Here is a 24,754-nt window from a genome sequence, read left to right as displayed (position 1 = left end):
TGATTGTTGTTGTTATCAATATATATGAAATGACTTACTGATGTTCATTTGATCAAATAAGAAGCAAACTGTCTTCTTTAGTATAATTTTGTTGTAAGGAATTACTATCTGATAGAGTAGATTTTCCAAAATATTTTCTATAATCTTACATTTTTTTCTTTTCCTGAAATAAAGTTCTATGTATAATATAATTATACAGTACTTCTAAACCTACAAAATATTTATTACTAGCTAAGGTTTAAGCTTGAAAACTCTTCCTTGTTTCAAGTAAAAGATTTAACTTAAATATTATTTTTATAAGGGAATGCTACAAAAATGTGACAAATCAGCAAAAATTCCATTATCAGCATAAAATATAGATCAAGTAATGGAAATATTTTGATTATTTTATTTTGATACCTCCCATTATTTTCCAGGCAAGAGAATGAAGGCACCAGGTTAAGAACCCTGGCTTAATGTTTCTCGATCTGAAGTTAGTTGGGGGAAAGATCAAAAGCAACATGAGAAAATATTATTTTACTGAAAGAGTAGTAGATCCTTGGAGCAAACTTCCAGCAGACGTGGTTGATAAATCCACAGTAACTGAATTTAAACATGCCTGGGATAAACATATATCCATTGTAAGATAAAATACAGGAAATAGTATAAGGGCAGACTAGATGGACCATGAGGTCTTTATCTGCCGTCCGTCTTCTATGTTTCTATGTTTCTATTAATCTTTAAAAATTTTGTCTAAGCAGATATTCCTGATTTTTAAAATCTTTTATAGAGGATTACATTTACAACAGATGCTTTGCTTTACTCCATTTGTTGCTAACTCTCCACCCCCCACAAACACAAGTATACTAAACATATATTTTATAAATACTAAAAGAATGTTTTGGTATTATTCAACCATTTAAGATCATTTTATTCACTTCTTTAGTCCAAATACAAAGTTTCTAATTCTTAAACTTTAGGATTTTTTTTAAAATGAAAGATTTACTTACTAATGAAAATAATGAAACCTAAGACAAGATGGATGCCTCTCATTTATTTTAATAGGTTCAGTAAGTTTCAATACCTTCAATTAACGTTTAACACTATTCTTTCATAATAGCATATAGGCAGTTGTTTTTCCCATTAACAGTTGATATTCTTCATTAGTTAGTGAATACATCTTTATGTCCATAAAATATCACACCGAGTGATATTTGTTTAGGTCTATTTATTCCTTTGAATATTAAATATATATTACCAATCCCTGATTTAGATAAGTGGTCAAAACATGTGACACTTAATGAGAAATTATACTCTAGACATATTAATGGCCTTCACCTCTCTAATGAATAAAATACAGTGATACCTCACCTTAAGAACCCCTCTTCATACAAACTATTCATGATACGAACCCGGTGTTTAAGATTTTTTTTGCCTCTTCTTCTGAACTATTTTCACCTTACGAACCTGAGCCGCCGCCACTGGGATGCCATGCCTCTGGACTTCCATTGTCAGCCGAAGCGCTGGGATTTCCCTGAGCCTCCCCTCACTGGGAAACCCCACCTCTGGACTTCCGTTGCCAGCTGAAGTGCTGGGATTTCCCTGAGCCTCCCCTCGCTGGGATTCAAAGCAGCACCGGCAAAAATGAGGGGAATCCCAGTGAGGGGAGCTTCAGGGAAATCCCAGCAATGCAAGAAAGGCGCTTTGGCTGGCAACAAAGTCCGGAGGTGGGGTTTCCCAGCGAGGGGAGCCTTAGGGGAATCCCAGCGCTTCGTCTAGCAACAGAAGTTCGGAAGTGGGGTTTCCTAGCGGCGCAAGGCAAAAGGGGTGACTTTTGGGATAGGGTTGCACGCATTATTTGCTTTTACATTGATTCCTATGGGGGAAATTGCTTCGTCTTATGAACTTTTCTAATTACGAACCTGGTCACAGAATGAATTAAATTCGTAAGATGAGGTATCACTGTATTATGTTCCACTGATATGTTCCATTGATAGGTGAACTATCTTTTGTACCTAATTTTCTTAAAAATAAGATTATAAATTCTGGAATAATAATAATAATAATAATAATAATAATAATAATAATAATAATAATAATAACAACAACAACAACTATTATTATTATTATTATTATTATTATTATTATTATTATTATTATTATTATTTAGATTTGTATGCCGCCCCTCTCCGTAGACAAATTACAAATCCAAGTTGTAAACTCAATTGGTGCTGGAAAAAATAACTGAGACACTTAACTGAAAATGAGCAAAGGACAAATTTTGAAAAAGAACATGCCCGAGAAGAAAAGGAAAATATGCAGCGCTCATTTTGTTACTGTTGTAATCCAGACTGTTTAATTCCCTCCCACTCATATATCAAGAGCACTTAGCCAAAAGAATGATGCAATATTTTGATTCAAAATGTTATCCCATTCAAATTCAAGGCAAAGAACTACTACTTCTGGCAATTGGGAGTTTTCCTTTTAAGTACCTGGCATAACTGATTCTTTCAAGAAAGGAGGAAATGGAAAATATAGAAGTCTATATACTATATGCTGGCATTCAACAGAAATCACAGGTTTCTAACTCCAGATATGCAATACCGGTATCTCTGCAGACCACATCAGCAGCAAGGATGACTTCAAGAATATTTAATTATGAGCCTATTTTTTGCTCTCTGATCCACAAAGTAGCTTCATAGATTTTAACTTTTGAATTATTTCTTGGGCAACTTCAATATGAAGTCTTTTACATTTGAAGTCCAAAATTACCTTCTCCAAGCCTTCAGAAATACTAAATTTCAGCGCCTAGAATTCTCAGCCAGCATGGGCAACAGCTATAGCTAGGAATTTTTGGAGCTGAAACCCAACAGAGCTAGAGTGATCCAGGCTGAGGAAAAGTAGCCTAGTTCCAGTGTGCTTTCCTCTTCTGACAAGCATTATCAAAGCAACAGTTCAAAAAATAAAATAATGATACTTGGCTCTATTTCCTTCCTAGATAGCCAGGAAGAAAAAGAAATTAGTTTTAGAATGGCTCTTGGCTCATATACTGTAGCTTAAAATATTAACTTCGCCAACTTGGAGTAGCTAACCAAATCTTTAAACAAGGGCCTTTTCCTATTAAAGATTTCAGTGCCTGATGAATTTTCTAAGATCTTCTACACAAAAGTAGCATACTACATTTAAAGAATGACTCCTAGGAAAAGCAAGCACACAAGTAGCTTTCTCTTACATATGGATAGTTGTGAGATATAGAAAATTGTTCCAGTGAAAGGATGCTACTTATAACAATACCATTATTTGCAAACGATCTGATTTATTAAGGTCTACTTTGCTGTTTCAAGAATTTTATATAATGATAGCGTTGTCAAGTCCAATGTCTATTCAGAGCAAGAATTCAAATTAAATTATCCTGAACAGATTGCAACTAGCTTTGTTAAATATATTCAGTGAATGGAAGCTGCTATCTTGCCCTGTCCCCCTGTTTAATTATTTTTTTCATGTTAAATCCATTATATCTAAGGGAGTTAGGCTAGTTGTTATGGCACAGAATATTGAGGCCATATTGAATGATATAGTTTGAGACAAGCAAATAAATAAATTGTCAGGGTTCCAAGTAACACCCCCCAACAAAGCAAACTCTGAGGTTTGAGTTTCCTCAAAGTTCCATTTTATTAGAGATGTCATATTGGCACATCTGGGAAATCTGAAAGCTTCCGGGTTTTCCCCACCAAAAGAAAATCCAAGCCCCTGCCTCAGCACCCTCATGTCCATCACATGGTCCTATCAATGCACCATCCCAATTGAAGATGCCTCCTAAGTCACACCTCTCCAGGTGCAGAGGACAGTGGCCTTGACTCTCCAAGAAAGGAACGTTATTATCAACACACATCTCCCCAGCTCCATACAATCCCTCCTCCCAGTTTTCCCCAGTCTTAAATGTGGCAGGCCTGAACAGCCAATGCTCAAGATGGTTTCCAGGCCTGACATAAATGATAAATATAACTATGACAAATACACTTATAACCCCATCAGAATGTGGTCATTAGATATCAAAACTCAATTGTTAAAACAAAAATGGGCATACTACTGTAATCTTTCTATGAAAATATGTATATGTTTTATTTCACAGAACTTTGTGGAACTGAAAACCGTCCCCCCCCCCCATTTAAAACTCCAGATAGTGAAGAAGGAAAGGATGAAAAACTATGTCACACAGGTAGTCATATCTTTTGACCAGACCAGAGCTATAATAACCAATTGGTATTAAAATAGTATATGACAGACCCAATGGCTATTATTGTGTTATTGTATTGTACTGATGTGTTATTGAATAATTATTGTATAATAATTATTGTATTATACAATGTATTGTTATATACTGTGTAGCAATTTGAATTACTCATATTTATAAATGTAATTATTATCATTTATTATTAAACTTGTATGCAGAATAATTCATCAAATTGAAGTAGAATAGAATAGAATAGAATAGAATTTTTTTTGGCCAAGTGTGATTGGACACACAAGGAATTTGTCTTGGTGCATATGCTCTCAGCGTACATAAAATAAAATATACATCTGTCAAGAATCATGTGGTACAACACTTAATGATTGCCATAGGGGTCAAATAAGCAATGAAGAAGCAATATTAATAAAAATCTTAGGATATAAGCAACAAGTTACAGTCATACAGTCAACATGGGAGGAAATGGGTGAAAGGAATGATGAGAAAAACTAGTAGAATAGAAGTGCAGATTTAGTAGAAAGTCTGACAGTGTTGAGGGAATTATTTGTTTAGTAAAGTGATGCGTTCGGAAAAAACCTGTTCTTGTGTCTAGTATCCTTATTCCTCCATTGAACTGTTATGATATACATTCCCTAGTGTTTTAATTAGGGTTAGAGATTCTGCAGGCTCAATATCATTTTAATTCAAAATTTCCATATTTAGCTTTACATATTAACTCCTTATCTGTGTGATGAAATAATGAATTTATTTTCCTATGCTACTTAGACAATATGCTTATTTTATTGATCACATTTATGACTCTCCCTTTATTCGAAAGAGCTTGGGACTGTGTAGGCAGCAATTCACTGACAGTAATTCAGTTTTACATTTCAAAAGTTCCTTAGGGAAACAAGAAGAATTGGTATTTTAAATGAGACTTAAACCTTAGTCTTAAGATTTCCCAATTTGAACATCAGACTGAATTACTGAATTCCAGCTCCATCATGTTTTTCCATTGTATTTCTTACCATCGTGTTCAGGGAAACAAAACTTCGCGGGACTAAAAATAAAGTGACCAATTTCAACTTCTCAAACAAGAAAACAATAATCACACAATGTTGGAATGATTCAATTGCCGCCACTTGAATTGGAAGGGGTGGTGGAGGAGAATGGCGAGACTCAAGGAGTAGGTCAGGTGGAGTTGGCTGGCTGGAGGGGGGAGGGGCAGGCTGCTCAGAAGCCACCCCATCAAGTCTTTGATGACCTTCATCTCATATAGCAGAAAATGAATTAAGTTTAATTTAATTTAATTAATTTAATTTATTTGATTTATAAACTGCCCAACTCCTTCCGGATTCTGCATTGTATTTAACACATTGGGATTTCCTAGGGTTAGGCTATCCTTTTTAAATGGGAAACAAGATGTGCTGCTGGATCATAAGATGGAATTGACCACAGTTGCAACATTTTTTTCTTACCTGAAGACAACAGTTTGTGCGTCCGTAAGAAACTGATTGCAAGCCTCATGATAGATGCTTTGTCCAGATGTGAGCTAATATTGTGAGGCAATGGTAGCTCATGGGCCAACTCATAGAATACTTCAGTTTCTTTGCTTCTTCTGCATCTTGCTGCATCCCTTGATTTCTCTTTCCTTCTTTCAGAACTGCTCCTGTGACAATAAAGGAAAGAAGAAATTTCAACCCAAGAAGCACGTTATATTCTTATTTACATATAGGTGGTTCTTGAATTACAACCACAATTGAATCCATATTTTTGGTCATTAAGTCATTGTAGTTGAAAGTCAAGTCAACCTGTGACTGGATTCAATTTTACACTAAGTTTTACATATTATTATATAAATTATTAAGTGAGTCACATGTTTATTAAACAAATAAAGCACACTGCAGTGATCCACATGTGATGTGATATATTTTACTATGAGTATCCTGTATAACCTTCATTGTGTATTGGAATAAGTAAGTAAGTAAGTAAGTAAGTAAGTAAGTAAGTAAGTAAGTAAGTAAGTAAGTAAGTAAGTAAGTAAGTAAGTAGGAAAGTAGGAAAGTAGGAAAGTAGGAAAGTAGGAAAGTAAGAAAGTAAGAAAGTAAGAAAGTAAGAAAGTAAGAAAGTAAGTAAGTAAGTAAGTAAGTAAGTAAGTAAGTAAATAATAAATAAATAAATAAAATCTGTGCAAATGCCTTTCTTATCACAACTCCCACCCACTCTTGAAACACACGTTGACAGTTGAGATCTTGTACACTAGTTCTACCTGGGGGATTGCCGTTCTGCATAGAACTAGAAATGAACGTTCCTTAATCTGAAATATCCACATATTAATAACCACTTGGTCTTGCTAGAGTTGAGCTTAAGTTTGTTCTTGACCATCCAAACCCAAATGGCTTCCAAGGGCAGGAACAAAACTTTGGCAGCATCACTTAGTTGGATGGGGGTTGAAATAAACAGCTAAATACAGATCTACCTTTGAGAACTGATAATAGTATGAACCTTATGGGAGCCTTCTGAACAAAACATTCTATGTTCTATGTCATCACCTTACACAACGCTCAATGCAACCAAGTAAGCGAGGCATTGATACATTAACATTCTGTCTTTACTCATAAATATTTTTTTAAAAAATCTTCTTTTCAATGATTTAAAGAAGGCTTAAGCTATGAATGTGTGCTTGAACTTACAAACATTGGCTGCTAAGTAGATAATTTAAGCAATAATGTTTTGCAGTTAAGCCTGTTCTTATCTCAACTATTTTTTTGTTTAATTAGAAAGGCCACATACCATCACTGCAAATCACTTTGTTTGTTATTGTTATTGTTACTGTTATTGTTATGTGTTTTAATCTTTCACTAGACCACAAATCCAGCAGAGCTTACAGCAAAGTCATTTGCATCTTTTTTTTTTTTGCTCAGAAAGGGCCTTAGACAGTTAAGATGCTTCTAGGAAATTAAAACTTTGCAAACAGTGGAAAGATTTAATTGGCCACAGGAACCAGAAATAGCAGTATTGTGCACTACTATTCACAAATTTTGCTGCACATATGCCAATAGTTCCATGCACTCCTGCAACAGAAATGGATGATCTCCAAAATATGTATCAATAAACAGTTTTTTAAAATTTCAAATATAACAACAACAACAACAACAACAACAGAGTTGGAAGGGACCTTGGAGGTCTTCTAGTCCAACCCACTGCTTAGGCAGGAAACCCTACACTACTTCAGACAGATGGTTATCCAACATCTTCCTAAAAACTTCCAGTGTTGGGGCATTCACAATTTCTGGAGGCAAGCTGTTCCACTGATCAACTGTTCTGACCCCTCCTTACTTCTAAGTTACTTCTCTCCTTGTTTAGTTTACACCCATTGCTTCTTGTTTTACCCTCAGGTGCTTTGGAGAATAGGTTGACTCCTTCTTCTTTGTGGCAAACCCTGAGATATTAGAACACTGCTATCATATCTCCCCTGGTCCTACTTTTCATTAAACTAGCCATGCTCAGTTCCTGCAACCGTTCTTCATACGTTTTAGCCTCCAGTCCCCTAATCATCTTTGTTGCTCTTCTCTGCACTTTTTCTACAGTCTCAATATCCTTTTTGCATCGTGGTGACCAAAACTGAATGCAATATTCCAACTGTGGCCTTACCAAGGCCTTATAAAGTGGTATTAACACTTAGCGCAATCTTGATTCTACCCCTCTGTTAATGCAGCCTAGAACTGTGTTGGCTTCTTTGGCAGTTGCTGCATACTTCTGGCTCATATTTAAATGGTTGTCCACTAGGACTCCAAGATACCTCTCACAGTTACTAGTGTTGAGCAATGTACCACATATACTGTACCTGTGCATTTTGTTTTTCTTGCCTAAATGTAAAACCATACTTTTTTTCACCACTGAATTTCATTTTGTTAGATAGTGCCCATTGTTCAAGTTTGTCAAGATCCTTCTGTATTTTGTACCTGTCTTCTGGAGTGTTGGCTATTCCTCCCAGTTTGGTGTCATCTGCAAATTTGATAAGTTCCCCATCTATCTCCTTGTAGAAATCATTGATGAAGATGTTGAAGAGTACTGGGCCTAAAACAGAGCTTTGGGGTACTCCATTGCATACATCCCTCCAAGCAAATAGCAATGCTTCACAGTGCTTTACAGCTAAGCTGTCTCTAAGTGGCTTACAGAGTCAGCATATTGTCCCCAATACTCTGGATCCTCATTTTATCAACCTTGGAAAGATGGAAGGGTGAGTCAATCCTGAGCCAGCGAGTACTGCATTCTAACCATTGTGCCACCATGGACATGTGCCTAATGGTCCATGAGATGCACCCACTGTAGGTGTCTGTGCAGAGTATTATAAACTTGTGAGTACAGTAATAGGCTGGAATCTGCCATGCTGACCCAGGAAGGTAAGTATAAGGCTCGGTGGAGACCCACCTAAAACTGTCTTTAAATTTGAGCATTCCCAAAAAAAAGCTGAAGTACCAGAAATGCAACTTTTGTCATCTCAGCTAATACAAATGTTTCCCAGTGCAAAGGTATATTTTGAAAGTCTCACTTTTTCAAATTAAATTAGTTTTGCTTGAGATGAATATTATATATATATATATATATATATATATATATATATATATATATATATATATATATATATATATATATGTTAAATGTTTTTAGCTGGAATTTTAAAATTAAGGGAGACTAGGATAGATCCATTTCGGCCTTATTAGGCCTCATCAGCTAGCCACACCCTTTCTTTACTGGGATTCGATCTGGGAAGCTTCTGCATTGTAAAGCAGAGAGCTAGCAATTAGACCCATCAGATCTGAATCCTTCCAGCTCTGTACCAGGGAGGGGGTATATGTTTTTCTTATGTCGGATTATATGTTTTTCTTATGTCTCCCTTAATTTTAAAATTCCAGCTAAAAACATTTAACACATACAAAATATAGTTTGTCGGCTATAAATATATTACTGCCTTGCAGTGGCCCTGGGTTGGGCCTAGAGGCAAAAAAAAAAAGGAGCTGTGACGTTCCTTAAAAATATACCAGGGTAATCCGACATAAGAAAAACATATATATATATATATATATATATATATATATATATATATATATATATATGTAGATTATATATATAATGTACCCATATTGGTATATAATTAGAAGCCAGTTCTTGAGATTTTTAATTACACAAACACATATATTATTATTATTATTATTATTATTATTATTATTATTATTATTATTAATTAGATTTGTATGCTGCCCCTCTCCATAGACTCGGGGTGGCTCACAATAATAAAACAATGTATAACAAATCTAATAATTAAAAGTCACTAAAAAACCCTTATTAAAAAACAAAACATACACACAAACATACCATGCATAAACTGTATAGGCCCTGGCGGCAGACGTGGGTTTTAAGGAGTTTACGAAAGACAAGAAGAGTGGGGGCAGTTCTAATCTCTGGGGGGAGTTGATTCCAGAGGGCCGGGGCCACCACAGAGAAGGCTCTTCCCCTGAGGCCCGCCAAACGACATTGTTTAGTCGACGGGACCCGGAGAAGGCCAACTCTGTGGGACCTAACCGGTCGCTGGGATTCGTGCGGCAGAAGGCGGTCTCTGAGATTAACCTGATCCCTTCACAAGGAAAAAAAAACCATTTGAAAGCATTTCACCGAGGCAGCCTTCATCAGCGCCATCTTGGATATAACACTGCCAAGCTATTTATTAATTCTGCACTACTATTACTATTAGTTTTTTCTCATCACTCCTATCACCCATCTCCTCCCACTTATGACGGTATGACTGTAATTTGTTGCTTGTATCCTAAGATTTTTATTAATATTGATTGTTTCCTCATTGCTTATTTGACCCCTAAGACAATCATTAAGTGCTGTACCTCATGATTCTTGACAAATGTATCTTTTCTTTTATGTACACTGAGAGCATGTGCACCAAGACAAATCCTTTGTGTGTCCAATCACACCTGGCCAATAAATAATTCTATTCTATTCAAAAGAAAAGTGATATGATTCCTTGAACCTTCAGAAGGCTCATTCAGTATTAGGTTGTCCCTGGTACGCCTGGGATTGCCATTCCGGTGGTGGAAACGGTGATGTGTGCACATCTGTGCATCCCTGCCACCCGCAAGCTTGCCCCTATTCACTTTACATTGGTTTCTTTGCTTCCGCGCATGCGCGGAAGCAAAACCCCACGCAAGGGGTCTGAGCCATTTTGAAAGAAGAATAAAAGCAGGAAAAGTACCTTGAACGAAGATAATGAAATGCACTATCATCTTAGTTTAGAACTTCCAAATGTTTCTGGAATAATTAACTCTCAAAATCTGTGAGTACACATTGTGTTAACTATAGGTAAGGGGAATTTTAGGCAAAGACATCGGGAAGCCTTGAGTTCTATAGTTCGGCTCTAGTTAGCTGTTAATCAGTAAATAAATGAGATAGTGGGAAGAATCTACAGCCTTTAAGATAAACTGCCATTTCCAGCCTGTGGCAGGAATATTGTATACATTGCAACAGTAATCACCTTGGAGGCCCTACAAGCATAGAGATGACTGGTTGGGCCTTCAGAAACCAGGTTGTAATTTTCCGTAGGGCTGGCAAGTACCCACAGAAACTAGGCCTCTGTTTAGGGCAGCATGATAGATATTGAGCAGCAATTGGATGTGACTATCAGCCTCAATGTGTAGTGGCTTGGTTAATCACTACATAGTAGCAATGAGATTCACAAAATAATAATAATAATAATAATAATAATAATAATAATAATAATAATAATAATGTTTTACTGTTATTCAGTGGTCATCTATATTTTTAAAGCCAATATTTGGTAGATGTACTACTGATACATTGTGCTGGAACTGCTTCAATCTTTGAGAACGCACATTTGATCCCCATTGTTGCTGTTGTTCTCTGAGACTTTATTATTGGGAGTTGTTTATATATGCAAATTCCCAGTGAATTATGGTACATATTTAGCCTGGAGAAGAAAAGAGTGAGCGGAGACATGAAAGCACTCCTCAAATGCCTAAAGGGCCAGTTAAAAGCCTCTTCCTTATAGAGCAAGATTAGATCAGATAGGTTAAAGTTACAAGAAAGTTAACTTCAGTTGAATGTGGTAAACATGTGGATCTGTTGAGCACCACTTTAAAACATAATGATGACCCTTGCCATATTTTGTGGTAATTGATTACAGTACAGTATTTACCAATGTTCTGCAAGAAGAAACATTTCTTTTCCCTATACTGAGTCTTCTATTATTTAATGTAGAGATCCCTTTGTATTATTTCAAGGCAATGTTCCTCAACTTTCATAGCTTCCTATATATTAATGTACATCTTCACCCTTTATATATAAATTCACTACTGCATTCCCACATCTCAAAGGTCAAGAATCCACAGTTAATTAAGCTGCCAAAAATAAGTGCTGCTGTCAAAAAGCTTGCTGGTACAGCTTCAAATGTTAACTTGCAGAACAAGAATATCATGCTTTCATGCTAACCAAAAGATAAAGGTAAGTATGTTTGGCTTTATGTACACATGGAAACTGCTGACTGAACTGAGTGGTCAAGCTGAGAAAGTGAACACTTAAAGATATTTTCAAAATTATGATGAAATCCATTGTCTTTTGTCTATTGCAAAATTTACTCACATTTAAGAGAGCTGGAGAGAACTCAGAATTTCCAAAAACCTCTAATGACTCATCAATATTTAACATTGAGGTCGCCCTTAAATTATCTGGTCACAATTTCATCTACCAAGGAAGAGTATTGCTTATTTTAAAATTTAAGTGTAGTCAATATTGCCTAAATGACATCCAACATTGTTACATTGACACGTGCAAATTTTATGGCAACCAGATTCCAAATCCGAGTCTTTGGAGAGGGGCGGCATACAAATCTAATAAATTATTATTATTAATTATTAAATTTATCCTCTTCCTATGTTAACATATTTCTTCTTCTAGGATACACTTCATTTTGTAATTCGTTTTTGTACCCAGCTATTTCAAAAATTTAACTCAGGTTATTTTAAATTTGACACCAAGTGCACATATGCTAATTTGTCCATCAGACAGAATACAACTCAACAATAGATTGTATCTACAACACATTTCCTATGGTTGCTAAGAGTTGACACCAACTTGATGCCACATAAACAATCAATCATCCTCACACACAAGCTTAATATAAAAAGAAAATCCTGAATGGCAATCTACAAGTGAATAAACAAATAAACAAACACAATTTCTTTCTTTCAACTATCTATTACAAAGTAGGTTGTAATGTCTACTAATGACTTTTGTCATATTACCATTGAAGGAATGAATCCTCCTTTAATTCACTTGTTGGAATGCACACTTGCACACTTCCTTCCATATAATTTTCCTGCATTTCTGTTAATGTATGTATAGAATTAAAATGCGAGTCACAATTGATGCCAAAGAAGTATACAGTGATCCCTCGATTTTCGCGGGGGTTACGTTCCAAGACCTCCCGCGAAAATCGATTTTCCGCGATGTAGCGGCGTGGAAGTAAAACAGCATCTGCACATGTGCACCTTTTTCCCAAGGCCGCGCAAGGGCTTGAAGTTGGGGGCGGGGAGCGACGAAAGTGCGGAAGCCGACAAAGATTGCTTTGCATGTCGGCTGTCCCCGCCCCCCAGCGCCTCCGGCGCCCTCGCCGCTACCGCCCGCCCGCCACTCGCCCTCCCTCCCGATCCACCCCTCTCACCGGCTTTCGGACACGGGTCCTCCTGCAGCAGCGCTGGCGGCCACCGTTCCCCGTAGGTACCCACCCGCTCGCCGCTCGCCCACTCGCCCGCCCGCTGCTCGCCGCTCGCCCGCCCGCCCGATCCACCCCTCTCACCGGCTTTCGGACACGGGTCCTCCTGCAGCAGCGCTGGCGGCCACTGTTCCCCGTAGGTACCCGCCCGCTCGCCCGCCGCTTGCCGCTTGCCCGCCCGCCCGCCACCCGCCGCTCGAGAGCAAGAGGGGGAGAGAAGGAAAGAAAGAGATGAGAGAGGGAGGAAGAGAGTGTGAGAGAGGAAAAAGCAAGATAGAGAAAGAGAGAAAGAAAGATGAGAAAGGAAGGAAGAGAGTGAGAGAGAGGAAGAAAGAGAGAGAGAAGAGTGGAAGGAAGAGAGAGAGAAATGATAGAAAAAAGGGGAGAAAAAAAGAGAAATGAGAAAATGATTGAAGCAGAGAATGACAGGAAAGAAAGAGAAAGAGACAGAGAAGTGACTCTTGGTGATGACGTATGACGTCATCGGGTGGGAAAAACCGTGGTATAGCAAAAAAAACCGTGGAGTATTTTTAAATTATTATTTTTTGAAAAACCGTGGTATAGCGTTTCGCGAAAATCAAGACCGCGAAAATCGAGGGATCACTGTAAACAATATGGTGTACAGAGGGCCATTATCATTCATTTGTGTGTGGAAAGCCTCAAGATTCTAATCTTAGACCAGTCTTTCACTGTATCCATCAGTCATTTATTTTTGATAGGTTATCTACAGGTTGCAAAAACATGATTACCCAGAAGCTAAACCTGCATTGCTGAGATCTGCCTGTAGATAAGTCAACTATTTACATAATCTAAAAACTGCATACCAAAAGCTAAGTTTTATCTTTTCTGGAAAAAAAATGTAATGGTAGCCAAATTGTAGTACAAAGGTCTCTTAGCTGAAGTTTTAACATGCATCTCCTTCACTCAATACCAGAAAGATATCAATATGAACCTCTGTACAAATGTACTCCAAAAAATAAACCTGATTCACAACTTGAGCTTTCCCATTTGTAACTGATCATGCTTCAGTCTGAAATGAGAAAATATAAATATAGACCAGGCTCATTTTCCATTGACGTACTTCTTGAAAATGACCATTTCAACGAGCTCTTATGATTGCTATACACATTCTGAATCAGGAATCTATGCTTTCAAATAGCTGTTTAGTATTGATTGATATCATCTTAAACATCATTGCAAGAAGACTGATATGATAAGGAACAAGACATGCTAGGAGTGAAATATTGCCTATTCTTTTAGCTACCTGTACAAGCTACAAAATTGAAATTAGAATTTTAGTAACAAGTTAAGTGAGTTGCCACATGACCAGACCAGGGGTAAAATGTTACTGGTTCGGCCGCACCAGTAGCAGTGGTCGTCGGTGGTTTGGAGAAATGGTAGCAGCAGGACTGCAACACTTCACCCATCTGCCCAAGGTCGCATTTTTCTTTTTTTAACCCTCTGCGCATGTGCAAAGTGTTCTGCACAAGGTCAGAGGGTGAAAAAGCATTTATACAAAGCATGTACTTCCAAACCAGTAGGGGAGGTAAGTAGATTTCACTGCTGGACCAGACCTGATTTTATAACTATTTTTACAATGGACACAAAGCAAATCACTACGGCAAACCATTAAGCAAATCCATCTTTCCAATGGGCAAACTAGCAAAAAAAAAAATATTGAAAATTTATTTATTTATTTTTTTAATGCTGGCTTTAGACTCAGGCGGCTTACAACATGTTAGCAATAGCACTTTTTAACAGAGCCAGCCTATTGCCCCCACAATCCAGGTCCTCATTTTACCCACCTCGGAAGGATGGAAGGCTGAGTCAACCTTGAGCCGGTGATGAGATTTGAACTGCTGACCTGCATATCTACAGTCAGCTTTAGTGGCCTGCAGTACAGCACTCTACCTGCTGTGCCACTTCGGCTCATGATCACATGACTGCAAGCCGGACGAAAATGTTTTCTTGTTTATTTGTTTGTTTGTTTGTTTGCCGCTTATTCCAAAATGGACTCAGCAATAATATAATCAAACAATAATATCCTAAAAGAACCATACATACACTACAGTCAACTTAATTCCAGGCCTGCCAGAAAAGCCAGGTCTTAATGGCTTTCTGGAAGACCGGCAGGGAGGAGAATGTCTGGGGGCAGTTGATTCCATATAGTTAGAGCCACCACAGAGAAGCCTCTTCCCCGGGGTCCCGCCAAGACGGGACCTGGAAAAGGGCGACTCTGTGGGCCCTTACTGGCCGCAATGAATATGTGGTCAGAGGCGGTCCTGTAAATAGTCTGGTCCTGAGCTATTTAGGGCTTTAAAGGTAATAACCAACACCTTGAATTGCGTTCAGAGACTGATTGGCAACCAATGCAGCTCGCGTAAAGATGGAATAATATGGGCATACCTTGGTACACCTGTTATTGCATGTCCCACCGCATTTTGCACCAGCTGAAGTCTCTGAACACTCTTCAAGGGTAGCCCCATATAAAGTGCATTGCAATAGTCAAGACTATTGGCAATTTCTTGACAAACACTTGAATTGCAATCATACAACCATGGGGTGATGCAATTTGCAATGGTCATAAGTGTAAATAGAGATTGTAATTATTTTTTCCTGAAGCTGGGTTAGGCTCAGGGTGTTATTAGACTATAATAGGCAAGTGTATGGTACAGATGGTTTCTTAGAAACTAAAATAGCTGTTTGAGTATGAAGTACTTATAAGAAACAGGAAATATCAAATAGGTAATCTACTCTGGGACTCATAAAAAGATCAAAGTATTAAAAGTCTACATCCCCAATGAACTTCCCCTTATTCTCATTGTGTTGGCTTGACACATTGCTAGGTTTACCCTTCCTCTTCTCATACATCACAACCACATTCTTCCCTCTAGTCTATTCAATCTAAGGTTATCAGACCCTCAGTCATCTTTTTTGTCCTCTACTCCTACTTCCACCAGAAGTCAAATATTGTCAGGCTTTTTGAACGTCCCTTCCTGAATAGTTTTTCTGGGCAATGTAGCACTTCCCTGGTAAGTGCCAATCAGGTCTGTGATCTCAGTTTATTTATTTATAAAATTTATAGGCCATCCCTCTTATCTCAATGTAATTCTGGGGGGCTTACAAGTACCCTCCCAGGATTTTTGCGGCTGCCTGAAATTTAAAATCAGTTACACACAAAAGGCATTTGCTTCCTAACTCTGTTGCATCAATTTGGAAAATCTAATTTCATATACATGTTTGCCTAAGCTATTTTTCACTTTTTCACTGCAATTTTTGTTGTGGATAATAAGAAAGTTAAATAATATATCCCACTTTCTCATTTGTCCTGTTTTTCTATGGTCTGTATCTTCCTTTGCCTATTCAGATAACTTTAACTACATCCTATTATGGAATCTACTATAGCAGAATCAGAGTTATTGAATCTTGCAATGTTGAGAGATAAAATGGTGGAAGACATTTGCACAGGTATAATGAACCTAACAATGCTGGCCTTCAGGAAGCTAAGATTCCATTTAGGAACTGTTCACAATTTCATTCATTTTCTGTTAAATACCTTCAAGGACACTAAAACAACATTTACCTTACCCTTCTTAAGATGTTGTTGAATCTCTTTACTTTCCAATTAAATAATGCCAAGGAAAACAGTTCATTCATTTTCTGGTAAATAATTTTGAAGTCTTTTTGAGATCTTCAAAATATTATCACATCTATTCTTTTTTTTACAGTGCAACGTTTTCCTTCTTTGGCAAATCTCATTACTTTTCAAGCAGAAGTAGCTAGGTAATGTCCAAAATTGGCAAACTTTGGTTGGAATAATAGACCTTCTGTCGTATCTCATCCGTGTAAATTAGCACAGAGATTATGACAGCCTTTCACAAGGTAATTATCTCTCAGAATTCCCAGAAAGTATGATTGCGAAGATTGTACTATGGTTTCAACACAGATAACTCAAAAATAAATGAAGGGTATCCTTTGTGTGGTTTTAATTTTTGTGTAGCTCAACTAAGGATGAAGAAAGCCTAGTCGATGAATGAGATACCAGATGAGGATGTCCAGGGCCTTTCAGTCCAGACCAGAGGTCTTCAAACTTGGCAACATTAAGACTTGTGGGCTTCAACTCCCAGAATTATCCAGCCAGCCTAGTTGGCTGGAGAATTCTGGGAGTTGAAATCCACAAGTCTTAATGTTGCCAAGTTTGAAGACCTCTGGTCTAGAATTCGAAATATTTTCAAGAATACATCTTGTAAATCCAGCTCCAGGTTTCAGCAGATCATTACATTAGCCCTTTTGTTTTATGCCTTTGAGCCAATCTTTGCCACTGCCTTCTACCCAAGGCTGAGAGACAGTACCTAACCTAAAGTTACTCACCTGGCTTTATGCCTAAAGCAAGACTCGAACTCATGGTGTTTTTTAGCCTGATGTCTTTAACTACTACACCTAAATGGCTGTCCAGTCATGTCTATATGTGACTTCATTTACATTAAATTTATTATACTGTATATGGCAATGAGTAAAAAAAAAATAGAAATGTAATTACAATGTTCCCTCGATTTCCGCAAGGGATGCGTTCCGAAACCGCCCGCAAAAGTCAAATTTCCGCGAAGTAGAGATGCGGAAGTAAATACCTCATTTTTGGCTATGGACAGTATCACAAGCCTTCCCTTAACACTTTAAACCCCTAAATTACCATTTCCCATTCCCTTAACAACCATTTACTCACCATTATTACTGGTACACACCATTGAATAAGACACTTAGTGATCCTGATATTTATAAACATAATTATTTATTAACAATAATAATTATTATTTTTTGTTATTTATTTGCAAAAATTATTAGTTTGGCGATGACATATGATGTCATCAGGTGGGAAAAACCGTGGTATAGGAAAAAACCGCGAAGTATTTTTTAATTAATATTTTTTGAAAAACCGTGGTATAGGCTTTTCGCGAAGTTCGAACCCGCGAAAATTGAGGGAACACTGTATTTTAAGTCCTCAATTTCCAGAGTAAGCATTAAATATTCAGCAGGTCCAAGGTGAACAAAAGTATTTTATTAACATAAGAGTTCTATACTATATTCAAATCTGCTTCAATTTCTTGCAAAAAAGCAATTTGTAGTAAAAGTGATATATTTGTAGTACGCGAACAGAAGTATATCCTGCAAGAATGCTTTTTTTTACACAGTAGATGAAAAAATATTGCCCAGAGTAGCTTATCAGGATTGCTTCCAAAAATAAAATCAGCCATGAGATCATTTAAATCATTAGTTGAATTGTACTGAGCTTTGAAAAACAGGCAGCAATCTGTTTAACCCTATTAGACCCTTGTTACTTAACTCCAATTCAAATTAGCACAAACTGAAAACTTAATTTTTGGCAGAATGGTTGGAGTGGTAATAGCTGATTGATTTCTCTGAGACACTCAGATATTTTACATTTGTTTCTAGAGTGAAAGAAAGAATATGACCACCTTGTTTTATCATGGATATTCTCACCCTCTTTCTTTCAATTCTATCAATCAAATAGCAGTTTTTCCTGGCTCTATAAGTTGTAATGTCAAAAGCTAGGATTATTAATATAGAAATTACAATTGTATTCAGAACTGCCCAGGGTTTTTGAAATGTACTACCTTAACTTCAGAGTGAGGCATGGTGAACTGAAGGCATTTCAATGAAAGCAGAGCCAATAACAATGACGAAGACCAAAGAACTAGTGAGCTGACCAGTTATTTGGAACTACTCTAGATAAGGACAGGATAGGAGATTATTCACATATGCTTTGGACAGCTACTCCTCACAAAAAAACCCAGGATAGCAATCTGCCATGGGTTTGAGCATCAGGAGAGAAAAAAAAGGTCCATCTGGCTTGCAATCCCAGCAGAAACTTTTAAAGTATGCTAAATTTATAAGACACACTTTTTTGCCACTTTTAGAAATTACCTATTAATTTAGGCAACTATTAAAGACCTTCGGAACAGCAAGTTTGAAAATCCCCCAGTGAATTTATATTCACACTGAACAAAATAAAAATTAATTATCTATTGTGCATATGTAGAACACCACTGAAACTGAATGCCTTATATGTTGTTTAAGTTTACAAGTTGATTTGTCTGTCCATTTTCTTTCATTTTTCTTTATTTTTTTCTTTGTAGGTTCTGTTTGTTTAAATTGTTTTTATATGTAGAAACTTAATAAAGATTATTTTAAAAAATAATTATAAACTTAAGAACGTAGAGGATTTGAACAAAGTTTGATCTAAGAAAGTTATAAATGGATTAAGGGTCCAGTCAGATCTCGAATATTAGTTTTTAGTGTAATTTTTTAAAAAGAAAAAAAAATATAAAGGACTCCCTGTGGATTTTACTCTGCTAGTCGTTGTCGACTATAGAGACAGGTGCTCCATTTTAATCCATTGAGCCAGCATTGTCCATAGACAAATCCCTGATCATGTGGCCAAAATGATGTCACAAAATACAGTTACTTTCCCATTTAGTGTACCTCTTTATCTACTTGCATTTGTATGCTTTTGAACTGCAGGAGCTTGGATGAGGCAGATGTTCACCTGCTGCATGGAGCTCGGGTCTCAAACCTGGGCTGCTGGCTTTCTAGCCTAGTGTATCCCAACCTTGACAACTTGAAGATATCTGGACTTCAACTCCCAGAATTCCCCAGCCAGCATTTGCTGGCTGGGAAATTCTGGGAGTTGAAGTCCAGATATCTTCAAGTTGCCATGGTTGGGAAAAACTGTTCTAACCAACAAATCCATCATCTTAACTGCTGAGCTTTTGCACCCTCTTTGGCTGTAATATTTTGGAATTAACTATAAAAATAGCTCCTCTGAGTACTAGATTTATTTTTGTCTATCTTAATTTCATAAAAAATAAGTGACTTTATCATTTTAGAAACTGGCCCCATGAGGAAACTAAAGATTCCAAGCAGAAGGAAAAGAAAATACCAGTGTGTTCTTGATGTCAAAATAAAAAAAAGATTATAACATTACTCTATGAAGACTCTCAGCCATCCAGGCCATGGTTGTTGCAAAGGTGCCTTTTAAGAGGCAACTGGACTTTGTGGTTTTTCTTTGAAGACGTTTCTCTTTATCAGCTCTGACAGGATGGTGGGGAATGGAAAGATTTATACTCCTTCCAAACAGCTGGTCATTTGCATTCTTTTAGCAAGTCATTAAGGCCACCTGTGGGTTTACCTATGTCATCATTGTCACCTAAGTGCTCAATTTTGAGCAGCCCTTTCTCAACAGAGGGGGTGGGATATGACATCATCTACCTCCAGTCCCTTCAACAATTCCAAGAAGGCTCCACACCCCCTTGCACCATTCAGGTGATCTTTCCCACCTTCTGAAAGCATCTCATTCTCTATTTTTTAAAATCTTGCTTCATACTCTTGCAAAGACATCAATTTTGAGTCTTATTTATTGAATCATTTCTGACCTTTTTTTGTTTTTTAACAACACAATTTGGTTCTAAGCTGTTTTTCTCCTTTAAGATATTCAGATTTTCTGCTTAATGTATTGCTCCCTATCCTATTTCAATATTTAAGACATATACAATATTTACACATGTACTGTAAATGGGTTTGCATAATTTTTGCATATTTTAAAAAGTTTACTGTTATAGTTTCCCCACATATTTTTTTTTTTACATTATGACAAAAATCTAATTAAAAAAAAAAGTCCTCAGCTCAGTTCTTCATATTGGGAACCAAAATATTTGCTGTTGTGTATAAGGGCACGCTTGTATTTGTCCTTTAATAATCAGTTTACAAACTTCAGTCTGTTTATTATTAGAAGCTGGAGTACTGTATGTTGACAACTAGATTTCTCACACCCTCTTTGTACGCCGTTTGATGGGCTTTCTTTATCTCTAGGGGTACAGTACATTGTGACAGCCTTCTCCACTTTGGTGTCCTCCAACTATGCTGAACGTCAGATTTTCAAAGACATGTGGGCTGGCGAAACTAAAGGACAACTGAATGGAGAAGACTACAATAGTTCTCCCCCCCCCCAAATGCAACTATAATTACTGTTTTAACTTTACTAGAGAAACTAGAGGTGGCAGGGGCATATTTCTGGGGGAATAAAAACATATGTCACTCTCTAAACATCCTAGTAATTATGACACACAAGTTCCTAAATCAGTCAAGCTGAGTTCAGGCTACACTTGTATAACTTGTGTGTCTTAAGTGGAAAGATGCCATACATATTTTTTTATCCCTATTAAAAGATTTATGGTTTAAAAAAAAAATCAGTTTGTCTATCTTTGGCTAGTTATCAAACATTTACACTGGTAAAATTATTTATTATTTGTTAGATTTAAATCTTGCAGAATAGATGTACCTCCTCTTTTCAATACTGTTTTCCAAAAACAATTATGTTTTGAGGAATGTTGGGCTGAGGTACAGTTACTGCTTCAAATCAACTGAGTTTCCATGGCTGAAACGGTGGGCCAGGTTTAAAACTTAATTTTAATGGGCTGAAACGGTGGGCCAGGTTTTAAACTTAATAACTGCACCCTAGTTATTTCTTGGATTCATTCTCAGCCAGCACCTGAGAATACCTCTTTATTTTTTTCCCTAAGAAAATAGTTCCAGACAAAGCAGTGCAGGAATACGATGGATATGATGGAATAAATAGAAATGTAGATTACTTCTACTATTGCATTTTATCTTCCCACATTTTAAAACCATCAAAGGATCTTTTAAAAAATGAATATATTCAGGCATCTGAGTCTCCCTGGGAAGCTAGTGTGTTCTTTAAATATTGGCAATTTGCAACAGAGTAGTGGTACCTTATTCATTCATCTTACCTATTGTTCTGTCTGGGTCCCCCCAGACGCCAACACCAACCAAAAAGAGTAGCCAGACACACTGGTAAAAAGCAAAGGCAGTTTATATAATTAAAAGCAAACACAGGTAACAAAAACTGTTCTTACAGACAGGAACACTATGAAGCTTCATAGAGGTTTCACGAAGGCCAGGCAATAAAACAGGATTCTTGCTGGCAAAAACAACGCTGGAGATAATAAAACCCACGCCTCCCCCAAGTCTTCCAGACTTCTAGGCCACAAGCCAAGATCAGAGACGCCAAGAATCGAAGCAAGGTCACAGGACTCCCAGTTGATAACTCTCCACAAGACTGTAAGGGCGGGCCTGCCTTTTCAACCCTGCTGAGGAGAACTGCACTCAAACCCAGCTGTTGCCAATTCAGGGATGGAAATACCTTTCTAATTGGCCCCGTCTTTGAGCTGCACGGCGCTGCCTCATGTCTATTATAGCCTGTGCGTCTTCATCCAATGAATCCAGGCTACTAGACCCCCCGGGGGTCTCAGGCTGCTCTCCCTCCTCCTCTTCCTGACGTTCCTCTCCCCCATCTGCCTGGTCCTCCCCCTCCTGTTCACTGTCCTCCTCCTCTGGGCATGGATCCGGCAGAGCTCCAGCCGGTCCCTGAGGAGCCTCAGGCTGAATCACAACACTTACCAAAGTGAATGGCAGTCTCTTACTCCAATAAAATAAAGTAACTGGATTTGCTAGGAAAGGTGCTAAGAATTAACACCATTTAGTTTGGTCAGCAGTGATTGTGATTGGATATCCTGATATCTGCATACAAGTATATTATGGAATTGTCCTGGGGGTGAGGAAAGCAAACAGAAGCTGGGAAAGTAGCAAAGCACAATGATTCTTCCTCCGCAGACCTCAATAAAATGCAACACAAGCTGCCCTTGACATTTGGAAACTGGCAAGCACAGGATGTTAGTTGGCAGGCTATCCCAGCTCAAAGCAAACCAGAGAGTACAAAAGAAATCTTCATGCTTAACTTTTATAGCTGCAAATTAAAATACACAATGTTTATATTTCAATGAAGCTGTTAATTTTTTTTTTAACTTTTGTTAATGAAAGTATTACCTGTTAGTAAAAATGAGAGGAGCATCAAAGCACTGGAAAAAAATTAATAATTCTTTTATTTGTAAACGCTTCTCCTCCCTCCCCAATAAGTAATATTTGCATCATTAATACATACATATTAGGCATAACGATGTTTTAAGACTAATTAGGAACATATTTCAATACCTTAGATTGATCACACCCCTTGATAAGGCAAACGCAATAGAAACTGATGGAAAAAATAAGATAACAAAAGGCTAAGAATAGACCAGAAACACAGGAAGTTTGTTCAGGGTTTAATAAAGAGAGAAGACAACAATGCTTTTACTGCATCAAACTTATGCTGGAAAAAATGGTCTTGATTAAAAAAAAAGAGTATGACAAAGAAAAGAGGCAGAGGCAGCGGCTAAGAGTACATACACAGAAAGGATGATCAATTTTGTTTGCTAATGGTAGGCTCTGTTGTATTTTACCATTGCTCAGCTGCCAATTATATTTAATTGGAAATAATTTAGTTTTTTATTTCATTATCGAGTACAGCAGACAAAAGGGACAACAAATTTGTTTTGCATGGGCTCCAGCACTTGTGCTGTCCATTAACACAGGCAAATCAAAGCCAATTAAAGCTTTTGTCACATTTATATAATATATTGTTTTAAAGTGTTTTCTGAGCAGTGCACAGTACGTTCAAGGCTGCTAAAATCTTTTGTATCTTCTTAAGTTTGGGGAAGATTACATATTTTTGCAGCACTGCCTAGCTTGAGTGGAGATTTTCTTGTGGCTGCAAGTTTCTCCTCTTTATTATTTTGGGAGAGCTTAGTGTCCATAGTGGGAAAGTCACAAAGTAGGTGAGTTGGTGCGAGCTTTTATCCATCTTCTGTTTGTTGGATTTCAGGAGGTCTTTTTTTTTTTTTACATTATATTAAGATACCAGACAAATTATGGTTCTTACGTGTTTTTGTAATACAATTATGTTTTATGTGCCTTTTTATATTATACTATACTATCAATTTTCAGCAGTGGGGAGAATGATCTGCAGGCTGGTGGAACACACTTAAGTGCCACACTTGTCCCTAGAGTAATAGGTTACTTGTGTGTTTGCTCAATCCAGCATGAACACAATGTTTAGGCAGTAACACTAGAATTACATAATTTTATATGTGGAAAATATTCAGATAAGGCATGTTGCTTTAAAGTAATTGCAAGCATAAATAATCTTCTGGACAGAATGATGTTCATTGTGAACCATATCATCCAAGTTTTGAGACAGATATATGGAAGAATGGCTTTGAAAACTTCTCTACAACATCATTAAGCCCAGAATGGTCATTAAGGTTGCTATTAAAACTATAGGAAGAAAATCTTAGCTTAGGTGTTAAAAATCCATTCTCTCTCTCTCATACACACACACACACACTCTCTCTCTCTGACAGAAAGGGGGGGGAGAGAGAGATTGAATTTTTTAATTTTTTATTACATTTTTTACTGAATACACACAAGACAAACATACTGTATAACAAACAGGTGGGGCATTTATCCCTATCCATCGAAAGCTAATATTGTGTATATACAGAGATGGGCAGGACCCAGAATGGGGGAAATACCATTCCAGTGGTGGAAATGAAGTATGTAGCCTCACTCCGTTGCCACCGGGCATGCATGTGCTGTACATGCGCAAACAGAGCGATTCCAGTAAAAATTACTGGTTTGTTTGCTTCCACGTATGTGTGGAAGCAAAGAAACCGGCACTTTTTGCTGCCAGAAGGACATCTGCGTGCAATATTTTGGCTGCTGCACATGCGCAGAAGCTGGAATCTCGCTGCGGTGCCTAGAGTGGCAGTTGGAAA

General features: G+C 37.4%; 1 protein-coding gene across 2 annotated transcripts in view; it reads right to left on the bottom strand.

The window, feature by feature from the left end:
- The window catches only part of EPAS1 (endothelial PAS domain protein 1), a 133,039-nt gene that overhangs the window by 59,240 nt on the left and 49,045 nt on the right, over positions 1 to 24,754 (bottom strand). For both annotated transcript variants that reach the window (XM_070734574.1, XM_070734573.1), the window contains exon 2: positions 5,686 to 5,876. In XM_070734574.1, the coding sequence (XP_070590675.1) occupies positions 5,686 to 5,876 (191 nt within the window). The remainder of the gene's footprint in view (positions 1 to 5,685; positions 5,877 to 24,754) is intronic.

Source organism: Erythrolamprus reginae, chromosome 1 (assembly GCF_031021105.1).
Source record: "Erythrolamprus reginae isolate rEryReg1 chromosome 1, rEryReg1.hap1, whole genome shotgun sequence".
NCBI classification, from domain to species: domain Eukaryota; kingdom Metazoa; phylum Chordata; class Lepidosauria; order Squamata; family Dipsadidae; genus Erythrolamprus; species Erythrolamprus reginae.
Note: the sequence above shows the minus strand (reverse complement) of the source record. Positions and strands in the feature narration are given on the sequence as shown.